This window comes from Podarcis filfolensis (assembly GCF_964270895.1).
Source record: "Podarcis filfolensis genome assembly, chromosome: 8".
Classification (NCBI taxonomy): Eukaryota; Metazoa; Chordata; class Lepidosauria; order Squamata; family Lacertidae; genus Podarcis; species Podarcis filfolensis.
Genome location: NC_139611.1, coordinates 4464905 through 4479726, shown reverse-complemented (window position 1 = coordinate 4479726; position 14822 = coordinate 4464905). Strand labels below are relative to the sequence as shown.

The window sequence follows — 14822 nt, the reverse complement described above, 5'->3', positions numbered from 1 at the left end:
CAAGCTGCTGAATCATAAGGTGTGCTTAGTTTTTCACACATGGCTTCTCTATTTTGGATTTATGTCTCTCAAATAAATCATGACGTGGTGTAATGTCATTTGTTGTTGTTCATCAGAGGTTGTATTTACCTAAGACCTGCTAAGGAACAGCTGGTTGTTATTACGTCCACATATGTAAAACCACAGAATTCAAAGAGGGTGTACTTTCTTTTTCCCATGACACACACAAAAATTACACACACACACTTTTTTCTTACAGGCCTACACAGCTTCCTCTCCTTTTCTGTCAGCCCCAAGCTCCATCCCACAGTGCTATGAAATGAGTCACAGAGGCAAGTTTCTTCTAAACGGATTTCTGTATTAGCCAATTACTTATAAATACATTTATTACAGTGAGCAAATCTGTGTATTCAGGGAGAAACAACAAAAAACAAAACCATCAGCTACAGCGGAGACCCTGCAAAGATCCAAGGAACTTGATCAGGAAAGGCCACAGGCAGGCAGAAGGCCTGGAGTGCAGGGCCAGGGCAGGCAGAGGAACAGGGGCAGAGAAGCAGGCTCCCATGCTCTGCCATTCAGGGTGGCACACCCCAGGAGAAAGGCCTGTCTCAGAATCAAGGTCTAAGGCAGCCTTGGCCAACCGGGCATTCTCCAGATCTTTTGGACCACAAACCCGTACCAGCCGAAGTAGTGATGGGAGTTGTAACCTAAAACACCTGGAGGGTACTTGATTGGCAAAGGCTGCCAAAGGGAACTAAATACACAACAGTGAATGAAGCAGAAACTTAGAGCACCTTTAAAAAACAAACAAACCTGCCTCATAGTTTTGGGTTTTTTTAAAAGCCACTTATGGACAAACGTCTCCTCTCCAAAGTGTTCACAGGAGACTTGGATGCCTGGACAATGCCCATCCCTGCCTTTAAAGGAGAATACAGACATTTCCCCACCCCAAACATTAATTACCAAGAAAACCTCTATACAAGGAGCATCCCCCATAGGGCTTATGGGGCTCCCCAAACCCATTCTGGCCAACAGGGAACGCTGATCCTTTCCCCCAAGCAAAGCTTGTCAACACTGTCACCTAATTAAGATGGAAGTGACCCAGCCAGGTCCCTCAAAGAGGCTGCTTGGGAAGGAGCAGCTAAAGGCACTTTGGGAATCAGAACCCTCCAGGGAGCAGGAGAGAGGAAGGGAATCTTAGCAGCTGCCAGGCACAGGTAACAGGAATTGCATCGCAAACAGTTGTTGGCACCAGTATCTGCAGGCTGGAGTGGGGGGTTTGTTTGGAAACTTAGGGAGTGTGGAAACGAAGCTCTTAAGGTCTGGTGGCAGAGATTCTTATTGCCCTGAGGCTAAAGAGAGGAGGAGCTGGTGAGGAAGGAAAGGGCAGTCTAGGGAGGGGAGTGTGTTTGTGTGTTCTGAAGGAGAAGTCAAGGACCCCTGACAGCTGTGCTCAGCCAAGGGCCTGGTGGTTCCGTTAGTAATTTTGAGGACTAAGAGAAGCAGTGGCAGACAGGAGCCAGAGTTGGAGTGAGCCGAGAAGATCCAATGCCAGGAGGAAGAGAGTTAGGTTGGGATGACACCCGTAGCAAAGAGAATGATCAAGATCAGGATGATGGCCACAATGATGCAGATGATGATGATCATCTTGGCATTCTTCCACCAGTACTTGCGTGCCACCTTCTGTGAGGTTGTCTTGAAGTGTTCCGACTACAATGGAGAGAGAGAGAGAGAGCTGTGAACACAGGAGGAGAGAGACCCCCTCAGCCACACACCAACCAATGTGGGACGGGAAAGGTCTCCTCACAAAAAACAAACAAGAATTAAGAACGTGAGATGAGTCCTGCTGGATCAGGCCATGGCCCATCTAGTGAAGCATCCATTTCTCACAGTGGCCAATTAGGTGCCTGTGGGAAACAGCAGCACTCTCCAGATGCCAGTTACAGCGCCATGAGAGACGGAGGACAACCTTCCTCCATGCTATGCATCATTTATACAATTCTATCCTGTCACCTTTTTGCTCAACTTAGAAGTCCCAAACACTGCAATCCCCCAGGGGAGTCACTCCATTCCCTTGATCAGTTGCTTGCCTTTTCCTGGAGCTTTCCAAACTCCGCAAAACCCTTTTTTGAGGAAAGGCAACCAGAAGTGAACATAGTATTCCAAATGCAGTTGTACAACAGATTTGTGTAACTGCATCAAGTTACCAGCAGTTTTATTTTCAGTTCCTTTCCTAATGTTCTCTAGCATGGTACTGGGGTCCCAATACAGGTCAAACCCAGCAGTTATAAATTTGGCACAGAAATGGACTGGCAGCCAGGCTATAATCATTGTGATGGGTTCAGAATGCCTAATCCCAGTTATTAAAGTGGCCACCTAGCTGTGGTTTCCAGTCATCCAAGGCAGCCCAACACACAATGCATGGCAGTAGTCTATGTGCTGTTTGCATCTTCTGCAGCTCTGTCAGGCCATCTACAGCAGCCATTCCACCAGGAATGGAACTGCAGGGCCTCTCCAGCAGCTCTGCTAAGAGACCGCCAAACGCTTGGCTCTGCTCCAAATTCTTTTCATTCCTGCTGCTCAAGACCTCCAAAACTAAGGATTAGTGCTTGTTTCCCCCTCCCCTCGACCTATTTCCTTTTGGGTTGTAAGCCTGAGGCAATCTTCTCGTTTATATTTGTAAGCTGAGCTTGAGAGCACTTTTTGTGTGTGTTGAAAACCGGGATAAAAATGCCAATAAAATAATAATTAGCAAGTGCGTCTCTGTGTTGAAAGTGTCTCTGGAATTCTGTAAATATTTTATAGTTAATATTTTTATTCTACTGTTGTATTACCCATCCTGGGAGCATTTGTTGAAGGGCTGGATAATAAATTGAAATTAATAATAATAATAATAATAATAATAATAATGATGATGATGATGATGATAATGGCAGCTCATGGCCCCCTGTTTCGATCAGGTACCCCCAATTAAGGCTGCTGAGCAACTTTCCAGCCACCAAACCCAGGTGACAGATTCAAAAGTCAGCTAAAACCTTGCACATTCCTGTGCGCTAGTCTTAGGTGGTAGGGCCAACTGCTCCGCCTCATTCCAGGAAACAGCTTAGCAAGTTGTAAATACCAAAGGTAGAATAAAGGGCAGAGGGTGGTTCGGGCCTTCCTGGGCTCTCAGGGATTAATCAGCCACACTACAAACAGCTCCACCCTGTCCACTATGCTCCTTAGACACAGAACCTCTGGTGCGCTGCCTGAAAGGAGCTGGGCCATGCGCCTCGCCCACCCTCTGCCTCAGCACCCATAGGCTGGTCACACGGCTAACGCAGACCAAATTGTGCCGGATTCTGACTTTTGAGTCAGAGGAGACCTCGGTTTAGAAGAGCCCAAGTTGGCAATGATAAAAGGACAACTGGGATCAGCTGCGCACCATGGAGAAAACCTGCATGTTATTTTCAGAGCAGCTGGAAAGAAAATGTGCTGGGTGCAAGTCCCTCTCTGCAGTAAGGAGGGATTTAAGACCCCGTCCCAACAAGCTACTTGCAGGGAAAAATCACACTTGAAAGCCAAAGAAGCTAAACATTTCGCCCGCTCTGAATTCTGAGCAGTGGTTGGACTGAGGCACTGTTATCCGTGGATAAGGAGAAGGAGTTTCAATTTGCAGCAGAAACACTGTGAATGCAAAGAATGCCTCCGTTGGCTGTACAGTGGGCTACAAACACACGTCTAAATACACCTATAGAGTTAGAACATGCTTGCCACTTGCAACATCCTTGAACTAGTGTGGAAAACCAGAGGATCATACCAAGTCACACCTTATGGTTTTGATGGCACTATTGGCAGAGCCCCAGCAATGTTGAAAAAGCCCCTGCTCTACCCATGAGCAACTTCCCCTTCAAGCTGAAGCACTCAAGCTCAGAGCAAGTTTGCTGAAGGCAGGGGGTCTGCACCCTCCAGGCGCCTCCTCCCATCACCCTGAGGCAGCATGGCCAATGGTCAGGGATTATGGGAGCTGTAGCTCAGCAAAACGTAGACAGCCACAGGTTCCCTGTCCTTAGGCCCAGGTCTGTGTTTCTAACTGGAAAACATCTTTCCTTCCAATGGAAACTTGCAGATGTGGCACAAGCAGAGATAACCAGATGTACAAATGTAAGATGGGGGACACCAGGCTGGCCAGTAGTACATGTGAAAGGGATCTATGGGTCTTAGTAGACCACAAGCCTAACGTGAGTCTGCCCAGGGACGGAAGAGTACCACTTTACTCTGCCTTGGTCACATCTCACTTGGAGGTTTGTGTCCTATTCTTGACAGCACAGTTTAAGAATTGTATTGACAAGCTGAAACATGTGCAGAGGGAGTGTCCAAGATGATCAAGGGTCTAGAAATCAAACCTTATGAGGAACAGTTAAGGGAGTTGGGTATGTTTAGCCTGGAGAGAAGAACATTGAATCGGATCATAACATTGTGGAGTTGGAAGCGACCAAGAGTCCAACCCCCCAATAACCAGGAATAACCATCTTCAAATATTTAAGGGGCTGTCCCATGTTAGATGGAGTGAGATTGTTTTCTGCTGGTGCAGAACAAAGGACCCAGACCAGTGGACCCAAATTACAAGAAAGGATTCTAACTAAACATTAAGAATAACTTTCTCATGGTAAGAGCTGTTTGACAGTAAAACAGACTCCCTCGGAAGATGGTGGACTCTCCTTCATTGGTTTTGAAACGGCGATTGGATGGCCATCTGTCAGAGATTCTTTAACTGTGATTTCTGCATTGCAGAGGGTTGAACTAGATGACCCTTGGGATTCTAGGAACTACCATCACTTTCCCCAATGCCTGCTTGGGGACTCTGCTCTTCTCTACCGAGTCACTAGGCAAGTCCCCCCACTCTTCAATGAAAGGAGCTTGGTGGCCTCCTGTGAAAACCTCACCCCCTTTGACTCTGCTCAGAGCACAAGTCTCAGAACCTACCGTCGCTTCCAGGTCCTCCGTCTTGTTGCGCAGGTGGTCCAGGTTCTCTCCCCTTGCCAGCATACGCTCCACGTTCTGCGTCATGATGTTCTTGACACCCTCCACCTCATTCTGGAGGTTCTTCACCTTGTCGCTTGCCATCCCGGGGGCGCTTCCACCCTCCTGGAGGGAAGAGAAGGAAGGAAGGGGGCTTAGGATGGGAGACCTGGGTCACCCATGGATGTTGGCAACCAGAAGAAGGAAATCCAAATGGAGCTCCCAGCGTCCCACACACCAACAAATATGGGACGGGAAAGGTCTTCTGCACAACCCTCACAAAACATAAACAAGAATGCACTTGAGAAACCCACAAGCAGGACCCAAGCACAAGAGCAACTCTCCCTTCCTGTGGCTTCCAGCAACTGGTCTTCAGAAGCTGTGGGTGCAGAGCAGTCATCCTGGCTAGTACCCATCGATAGCCCTCTCCTCCATGAATTTGTCCAATCCTATTTTTAAGCCATCTAGGTTGGTAGCCATCACTGCCTCCATTGACAGACTGTGCAAGGTTGATCCAGGGGACAGCTGCCAATATCACAATGCCTTTATACATATCTATGGTTTGACTGCCCTTAGAATACTGCAAACAGCTCTGTTTGCCACACCTCAAAAGGGACATTGTAGACTTGGGTAATGTGAAGAAAGGGGCAACCAGATGATCAGGGGGCTGGAGCAAATTTAACTTCCCAAGGAGGAAAGGGAACAATATTTTAGGAGTTTTAGTTAGGACTAAAAAAAAAAGTGAGTAAGGGGCAGGGGACAGGACAGAGGCATATAAGATCATGCATAGTGTGTGGAGAAAGTAGACTCTGTTAGAACCCAAAGAAATCATCTAATGAAATGGACAGACAAAAAAAAGAAGTAGCACTTATCACAGAGTCCGCAGTATGCAATGATGGTCACCACCTTATATGGCTTTAAAAGGGGTCCAGACAAATAAATATAGGATAAGGGTATCAACAGCTACTAGCCATGATGGCAACGTGCTTCCTCCACTGTCCAAGGCAGAATGACAGTTCCTGGGAGTCTGAAGTGGCGAGAGTACGACTGTAGCACTCAGGTTCTGGTTGCAGTCTTCACATTGGGCCATCTGGTTGGCCAATGCAAGAACAGGATGCTGGGCTAGATGGGCCCCCTTTGGCCTGCTCTATCAGCCAGGCTCTCCTCCTATTCTTAACAGGGCACACAATTTGCCACTACAGTCGCTGCTCATGCAAATGCCACTTGTGCAAGGGCAAAACAAGAACCAACAGACCAAAGAGGAAGAGAGCTCAAATTAATCCATTGGCCTTGCACCAAGACACACTCTGAAAATAGGAACCAAGTCTGATCAGAAAGAGCAGACTTCGGTCGTACAAGAGAGGCCACTTTCATCCTGCCTGCCTGGGAGTGACGCGGCGGCTTGGGCGCCCACAGACTCTGCACTGCCCCAAACAGCCCGCCCGCCACCTCCCCCTCAGCTGTAGGGCGGCTGAGTGGGAAGAAGCAGGCAGGCTCCTTGGAGGCCCCGCAGAGTGTCCTGCCCTGGCTCGCGCCGCCCATGGGCACAGGGCATGCCCGCCACCCCAGGTGCCCGATCAGCTTGCTCCACCGCTGTCTTCAGCCCAAGCATCACATTTCCTCGAGGGCAACTTTTTGCACCATAGAGGTGCTGTGACATTAAGATTGTTAAAACCATAATGTATTTCTACATTATGAGAACATAACAAAGAACTGGGCCCATCTAATCCAGCATCCTGTTTTCAGTTGGTCAACCAGATGCCCCAATGGAAAGCTTGCAAGCAGGACCTGGTTGCCACAGCGCTCTCGCCACAGCGCTCTAACCCAGCGGCCAGTATTCAGAGGAACATTACCTCTGAAAGTGGGGAGAACATAGGAATTGTGACTGGGAGCCATCGCTCGCCTAATCCTCTTTGAAAGCCATCCAAGTTGCTGGCCATTACTGCACCTTGTGGGAGCAAATCCCATAGTTTAACTATGCGCTATGTGAAGAAGTACTTTATTATATATTAATTATGCTATATTATGTACTATTCATATTAATTAAAGCACAGGAGGAACTCAGCATTATTAGAAACCTCACTAAAATGCCAGGAGTGTTAGACAAGGCCAAACAGATAAACAACAGTTGTCTCAAGGAAGAGAAACCATTCGTCATCCTTATTCACACAGATGTTGCAATCCCGGTATCACCAGATTCACTCAAGAGTTCCACAGAGTTGTTTCCTCAGAAATTATCAGAGTCAGATGCTCCTCCTCCTCCTCGCAGCCAGCAAGGCACCCTTTTCCGTGGGGAGGGGCTCAGACATGGAGGCAGATATTCTGCCTCTGCATCTGAGCCCCACCTCCCTGGAAAAGGGGGCCTCACTTGCTGGCTGCAGAGGGTGGGGCTGAACTGCTTCTTTCTCAGGCAGAGCGGCAGAGGCTGGTTGGCTGCCTCCCTCTGGTTTTGCTCACTGACTTTGCGGGTGCCCAGCCCCCATAATTATATTATTGTGGGTGCCCAAGCACCCACAGCCCCTCGGGTTGGCTCCTGTGCAGTCACCGTGGCCACAATTTCTGGACACTACAACACATGTCTTCTGAACTAATGCAGAGATACAATGGGCAGCCTCCACTGACCTGGTAATTACTGATTCTATTTTATTTCATTACTATTGTATAGAAGAACAGTTACGACAGACCCTGTAATGATCAGTGTGGAAATCGCAGATGTACTCAGGATGCCACCTTTCCTATTAACCACTGTGTCACTTTTATATAAAAAATAATAACCATTTTAGGGAATAAAAGCATATTACCGTATTTTTCGCCCCATAGGACGCACCTAGTTTTTTTGGGGGGGGGAATAAAGAAAAAAAAATTATTTCCCCCCCCCCCAGGCGTGGGGCTGGCGCGGAGGAAGCCCGAGCTTCCCCCGACCCCAGCCCCGAGAACAGCCTGCTATCCGCAAGCCTAGAGAGCCCAGCGGGAAGTCGCCCCGGTCTCCCCAGGCTTGCAGAGAGCTGCGCAAAGCCTGGATGCACTCTTCAGCGACTTCGCGCCGGGCTCCCGAGGGCTGCGCAGAGCTTCCTGAAGCCTGGAGAGCGAGAGTGGTTGGTGCGCACTGACCCCTCTCGCTCTCCAGGCTTCAGCGAAAGCCTGCATTCGCCCCATAAGACGCACACACATTTTCCCTTCATTTTTGGAGGGGGAAAAGTGCGTCCTATAGGGCGAAAAATACGGTACATCATTCAAGGCTCATTTTTTCCAACTGTAATTGCTGCCTTCAATATACTTCTTGTGGGACTGAATCATCAGTGTCCTGCTTTAGGGCTGTATCCCACCAAGTTATAGTGGACCCACAGAACTTAGTGGAGCTTAGTCATGTGCATTACTTTCAATAGGCCTACTCTGAGTACAGCTAACATTGGCTGCAGCCATTTAGTACCAAGTCAGATGAAACAAATGTGGACAGATTTTATTTCAGATGTCATAGAGTAACTGGAATTTGATTTCCACATCTCACTGGCCTGAATGTCTTTTAAAAACAGGTTGTACCACCTGGTGGTAGGCAAGAATGCTTGGGGACAGCCAGGTTTGGTGGTGAATTCTATAGCAAAGAGCAAAAATGCCACAGCTTAAGGACAGCAAACCCCTGCTTCAACCAGCCATCTTCAACACATGAAACCATTCTGTATCTTCTGAAATCAGTCCTGAAAACTGGAGACCAAAGAACTCCAGCTCACGGTCCAGACACATCTAAGGATGTTAGCAGGGAGACACTCAAACGGTGCTCCATCCTACCTGCCCCTGAGCCTGCTGCCAAGTCAGTGCTTCTGGAGAAGCTGCAGCGAAGAAGCAGGAATGCTGTGCAGGAAGGCACCAGAGGTCTTGAGCCAAGTCCCCAGCAGAAGTGTCACATACTTTCCACTGGGAATGCAGAATATGCCAAGCATCCCCCAGAACCAGCAGAGCCACTCTGCAGTCAACAGCCTGGCATCACGAAGGAAGGAGAGTCCACAGCCTCCCGAGGGAGACCGTTCTGATCAAAGAGCGGGGCGCTCTGCTTCAGGGTGCCCTGCCCGCCGGGCGGCAGGCTGCTATCCACAGCGTGGGGAGCCTTGCGGGGAACTCCGGCAGGGCTGCCTAGGCTGCGGATGTGTTCCCGAAGCGCTGGGCACTCTGGTTTCAGCGCGCCCGGCGCTCCGGGAAGCAGGCTACTATCCGCAGCCTAGACAGCCCTGCGGGAACTCCCACAGGGCTGCCTAGGCTGCGGATGTCTTCCTGAAGCCTGGAGAGCGAGAGGGGTCGGTGCGCACCGACCCCTCTCGCTCTCCAAGCTTCAGCGAAAGCCTGCATTCGCCCCATAGGACGCACCCAGATTTCCCCTTCATTTTTGGAGGGGAAAAAGTGCGTCCTATAGGGCGAAAAATACGGTATCTCCAGTCCACAGGGACCTCACTTCCTCTCCACAAATTCTCATTGATTATAGACAGAGGCTCTGAGATCACATCTGCAGTTACTTTAGTACCCTTGGCTGCAGCTCATTAGAGATTTGATTTGAATTAATTTAAAGTAGCTAAGTGTTCCTTTACCACCTCTTCCTATCTTGGGCTGCAGCTACCACTCTGCAGCATTTATTATATCACCACCAGGTTGGGCGCAGCTTTCTTTTTGAGTGAAGACAGAGGCAAAGCAGGTGATGAGCAGTTTCAGCTTCTGCCACCCAGTAGCATTTCTGTTTTGTTTACACACAGAGGACCTACTACCTGCTTGTTCTTCCTCTTGTTTCAAACATAGATGGGGGAAAAATATTTTTATTATTTTTGACCTCTCTTGCAAGCCTAAGTTCATGCCAAGCTTTAGCCTATCTGGCCTTCTCCATGAAAGTGTTGGCTAACCTAAAAACATTTTTACTGGCAGGCAATGTATCACTCCTCAAAAAATTAGTAAGGGAATAAAGGGACTTTTCCTGTCTCTAGTGGGAATGCCCACAGGCTGCTGTATTCTCAAATGAAATCTTTCAGGAGATATAAAAAATTATTAAAACACATATTAAAATTTATCCTCTATTATCCTTACTAAATATGTTGAAATATACCATGAAGACATTTTGCCAAAAGGAAATTTTGACATGGATGCTGTCAGCTGTCAGGATTTTTACAGCACAACAGTGGAAATGACTAAAAGAAATATGTCTATATCCTTATGGTATAAAAATATATGGAAATTGGTTATTGCAGGAAAAAACAGCACGTACGTTACAGGTCTCTAAAGGGCTGGAAGATTCCAGTGATTTCTACTCAGTATGGTGGGATTTTATTTTACATAGTTTAGCTTCAGATTCACAGAGAAATATGGATGCCATGATCTTAGATTAGATGTTGGGGTACTTAACTTCCTCCCTGCGCATGCCAAGCCTCTTCTGTGACACACTTCCAGTTCCAGAGGTTGGAAGGGTGATCTCACTAGGGGTGACTTTCACCTCTAAGCTTCCATAATGGCAGTTTGTGGGTCTGGGGGGCCATGTCTTCTCTTCCCATGCCCCAAGGTATGTGCCTAGATCCACATACCGCTTACGTGCCTTGAAATGTTTTTCCTCACTCACTGCCCCAAAGAGGCTCCAAGCACCAAACCCTTTGACTCGGGGCTCCTTTTCGCCACACAGATGTCCAAACCTACAACTGTGATTTTTTTTCCTTACTAGAAAATTGTATACTCCCAAATGCATTTGCAAAAAGGATTGATTCCATTTGTCTTAAGGATTTGTAAACAGAACTCCATAAGCAAGCTCTAATACTTTAATTTGGCTGCCAAGGAACAAAGGACTATTGGGTTTAATTCTTTCACAGTCATATTCTTAACCTTGTAAACTATACCCAGGTTTTCTTGGTCCCACAATTTTTACTCTCCTGCAGGGTTGGTTCAAAGGCTTGGCTTCACTCATTATAGTCTCTGGGCAGCTCCAGATGCACTTTTCCATTTGCATTCATAATTCTTTGTGTTCGCGATGGTATCGGGGCAGTTATAAGCAGTTCCACTTTCAATATGGTTTGAGCCTACCAACAGTTTCAGGGTGGACACACTGCTTCATTTCTGGTCAGTGCATGTCCTGTAACTTCCTGCTGAAATCCTTTAACTCCTCATTCCACAAATGTTCTGGTTTACTTTTTTTTGTCTCACCTTTGTTGGACTATAGTGCAAGAGGATACCTCCCAACAGCAATAAGACAATAACACTGGGGAAGTGGAACGATGTGTGCATGGTCCAGGATAAATACACCACTAATGCACAATGATTGTGTCAATGGCATGTTATGGTACACCCCCCAAACAAACAAAGCAATCTGGAGGGGCCCTCTGTGCTCTAGCATTCTACTTATAGCTGCTAGAGTCTGAACGAGGTCAATTTTTACAGAACCACAAATACAAGCAAGCAGTAACAGAAATTCAGTAATATATTCAGCTAAAGGTAGGGCATAGAGAATCTAATTTTGAATAAATGTGCAATTAATTGTTTTGAATTTTATCATGTTATTATGGGGTCATGGGTTGTGCAAGCCTCCATTCTGATTTTTTTTTTTTTTTGGTGATGTGTAGCAGGCAAATTTGGAGTAGAGTCCCTAAGACGGTCGGATGGCACCTGGTATGCCCCCTTCCAGAAACTCCTGCAGTCAAGCTGGTGCCAAATGTCTTGCTCTGCTTTCCTTTGGACCACATCAGTGAGGCCAAGACAGGGGTCTTGTCTGGACAGCCTAGGACCTCCATACACTTGCCCAGGCCTGCACCCCAGAGAAGTCACTTCAGTGCTGTTTCAGTGCAGCAGAAACAACATGGGAGGCAGCAGTTATGGGTTACCAGCCACAGCAGGCGCTGCCATTCTCTAACGGTTTGACTCTAGAGACAGACGGGTGCCAACAACAGGGGTAAGGGGCACTGGGGGTGAGTTTATGGAACCAAGGGAGGAGGAGAAGGAGTTTGGATTTGATATCCCGCTTTATCACTACCCGAAGGAGTCTCAAAGCGGCTCACAATCTCCCTTCCCTTCCTCCCCCACAACAAACACTCTGTGAGGTGAGTGGGGCTGAGAGACTTCAGAGAAGTGTGACTGGCCCAAGGTCGCCCAGCAGCTGCATGTGGAGGAGCGGAGACGCGAACCCAGTTCACCAGATTACGAGTCCACCGCTCTTAACCACTACACCACACTGGCTCTATACACCACACTGGCTCTATACAGTGGCCGTGGGGGCTGTGGCCGAAAAAGTTTCAGATCCACTGATCTAAACTGTGTTCAAGGATGACCTTAGAGGGTTGAGGATTGGCTTTCCTGGACAGCCAGCATTTCAAAATCCAACATTCCACAGAACAAAGAAGCTGGGCTTTTCCTTAAACCTTCTTTTGGCAGCTCTGACATCAAAACTGGAGTAAAACATCCCACACACTGCCAGGGCTGGAATTAATAGCTGCCTTATCTTCAGACCTATTCCTGGAAGCCGTTTGCTAGGAAATGCAAAGCGGGAGTCCAAAAGTCTGGACCAGGGCAGGTCTGCTATACCTTGTGCTTCCTTCTCTGAACAATGAAAACACCACCACCATCTACAGTCACCCTGAGGCAGCTAAGTGCACCCTCCGTGCAAGACCCAGCACAGTTCAGGGGGTACAGGGCTGAGGTTACACCAGGAAGGGTCAAAACCCAGTGCAGTCCTGGGCTCACACCCAAGTCATGGGATAGGCACACACTCTCTGCTATCACTCACTTTTGCACAAGAAACCCACTGACCTCACACAGCTGTTGTGATGACAGTCAATAACAGACCATAAAAGCTATTTCCATGTAGAAAAACCGCTACACAGCTAATGAGCAACCAGTGCAGGTCAAGAGTAATGAGAAGCTGGAACTGAACATGGTAGCCTCTCCCAACAAAATGCTCTGCAGATGTTTTGGACTACAACTCCCATCGGTCCCATCATCAAACTTGGGTGGAGGTGACAGGAAATGTAGTCTAGAAACCGATTCTGGGCTCATCCACCCTTACCTTTTGCCGCACTCTTTCCAGGCACAGATCCGTACTTAAATGCTCCGTGTCAGAATGTTTTCTCTCCTTTTTTTGCCCCAGTGAAATCTTGCTCTTTAGCACTCAGTCAGAGCAAACGTCAATTCAGGATTTCTACAGATTGCCATTTGCTCCAAGCGAGCTTTAAAGAGTGGGTTTTTGTGGTGAAAGCTCTGGGGCAAAAAAAAAAGGGGGTGGGTGCTCAGACACAGAGCTTTAAAGTGCAGACCTTGCCTGGAGGAAAGGCAAGTGTGGATAAACCCTCACACTATATATTTAAAGCGCATGACTTCCCCCAGATAATTCTGGGAGCTGTGGTTTGTAAAGGATGCTGGAAATGGCAGCTCTGTGAGGAGGAAACTACCATTCCCAGGATTCTCCGGGAGGAAGTCATGTGCTTTAAATGTGCATTGAATATGCTGTAATTGTACAGCGTGGATTTGACAGCTGGACGGCTTATGGCTCAAGAATGCTGGACTGGTGTATGAAGAATCCAGAGGACGAAAGAGCAGCATAATAAAGTTTCAGTGATGAGATTAACAGAAGAAATATCCTAGCAGTGGGATGGGCTCTGGACTCTCCTTTCTTAAGAGGTTTCTGAGCACGGATCCAGCAGCGATGGGCTTCTGGCATTGGCGGGGGTAGGACTGGATGACATTTGGGGCCCCTTGGGGGCAAGATTTCAGTGCCCCCCAGAGCGCTAAGCTGCAGCCAGGGGTGACAACTTGAATAAAAAATGGGGCGGGGGGGCAGGTAATCCCTGCCCCGCATAATTGATCATATGACACGGTGCACTATTTGAAGGCAAGGCTCATCAACTTTGGGGGGCGCTGGACCCTCAGATATTTTATTGGGATGCCGAAGACCCCACAACCCCTAGGAGTTGGCTCCTATCTGGCTGCAGCGGTTCAAGTGTCGGCTTGGGGTCAAGGCGGGCGGTGTTCAGATCCCCGCTCAGCCGCGGCCAGTTCCACCTCTCCCAGGCTTGTTGGGAAGATCAAGAGCGGGCGGGACTCGCGGGGAGCCACCGGCTGCCGCGAACTGTTGCTCGAGCTTGCAAAAGTGCCCGTTCTTGGTTTCTAGAGGGCGTCTGCAAAGGCCGGAAAAGGTTTCGAGGAGAAGCCCGGAAGGAGGAGCCCAACTCGCCCCAGCAGCCCAGACCAGGAAGAGCGAGCGCCAAGCCCCGCAAAGAGGTTTCCCGAGGGGGCCGGAGCCGCGTCCCGGTGCCTCCGAAACCCCCCCGCCGCCACCACTCCTGCCCTGCGCCCCTGAGCGCCGCCTCGACGCCGGCCGAGCCCGAGGGCGGAAGGAAGGCGCGCCAGAGCCGGGGGAACCCCGAGCGCCCTGGGGGGGGGGGCGCCCACGTCCAGGGACGCGGCCCCGGCCTGGAAAGGAAGCCCCCGCCCTCCGCTGGCCAAGCGCCCGCCCCGCGCCCCCGGCCGAGCCACGTCGAGGCGCGGCGCCGGACGGGGCGGCGAGAAGGCAGCAAACTCGGCGGGGCTGGAAAGCTCACCATGAGCCCGTCGAGTGGGTCCCCCGAGCAGCCGCTTCCCGGTCCTCGGCGAGCTCCCCGAAACTTCCTGCTTCTCTCTCGCTCCCCGCCGGCGGCCGCCCCTTCCTGTCCGCCTACCTTCTGGTCTCAGGTGGCCCGGGGCGGGTCCTCTCCTCCGACGCCGCGCCTCCTTCCGAGAGAGCGGCCCCGGGAGGAGCCCCACCCCCGCGGCTGGTGCTGCTTTGTGTTTCCTTGACGTGGCTCGATGGGCCTGGGCGTTGCCAAGGGGGGCAG

The 14822-nt window shown here is 49.4% G+C and overlaps 1 protein-coding gene across 2 annotated transcripts; it reads right to left on the bottom strand.

Moving 5' to 3' along the window:
- Window positions 1-337: 337 nt before the first annotated feature.
- VAMP8 (vesicle associated membrane protein 8) lies at window positions 338-14822 on the bottom strand. 2 transcript variants are annotated; one of them, XM_083629781.1, is made up of 3 exons: window positions 14550-14822; window positions 4966-5127; window positions 338-1710 (listed from the first exon to the last, which is right to left on the bottom strand). In XM_083629781.1, exons 1-3 carry the CDS (start codon window positions 14550-14552, stop codon window positions 1567-1569), a joined length of 309 nt encoding a protein of 102 aa, XP_083485907.1. In that variant the 5' UTR covers window positions 14553-14822; the 3' UTR covers window positions 338-1566. The 2 variants fall into 2 exon arrangements, with proteins under 2 accessions (XP_083485907.1, XP_083485908.1); XM_083629782.1 differs by having other exon boundaries at window positions 14667-14794.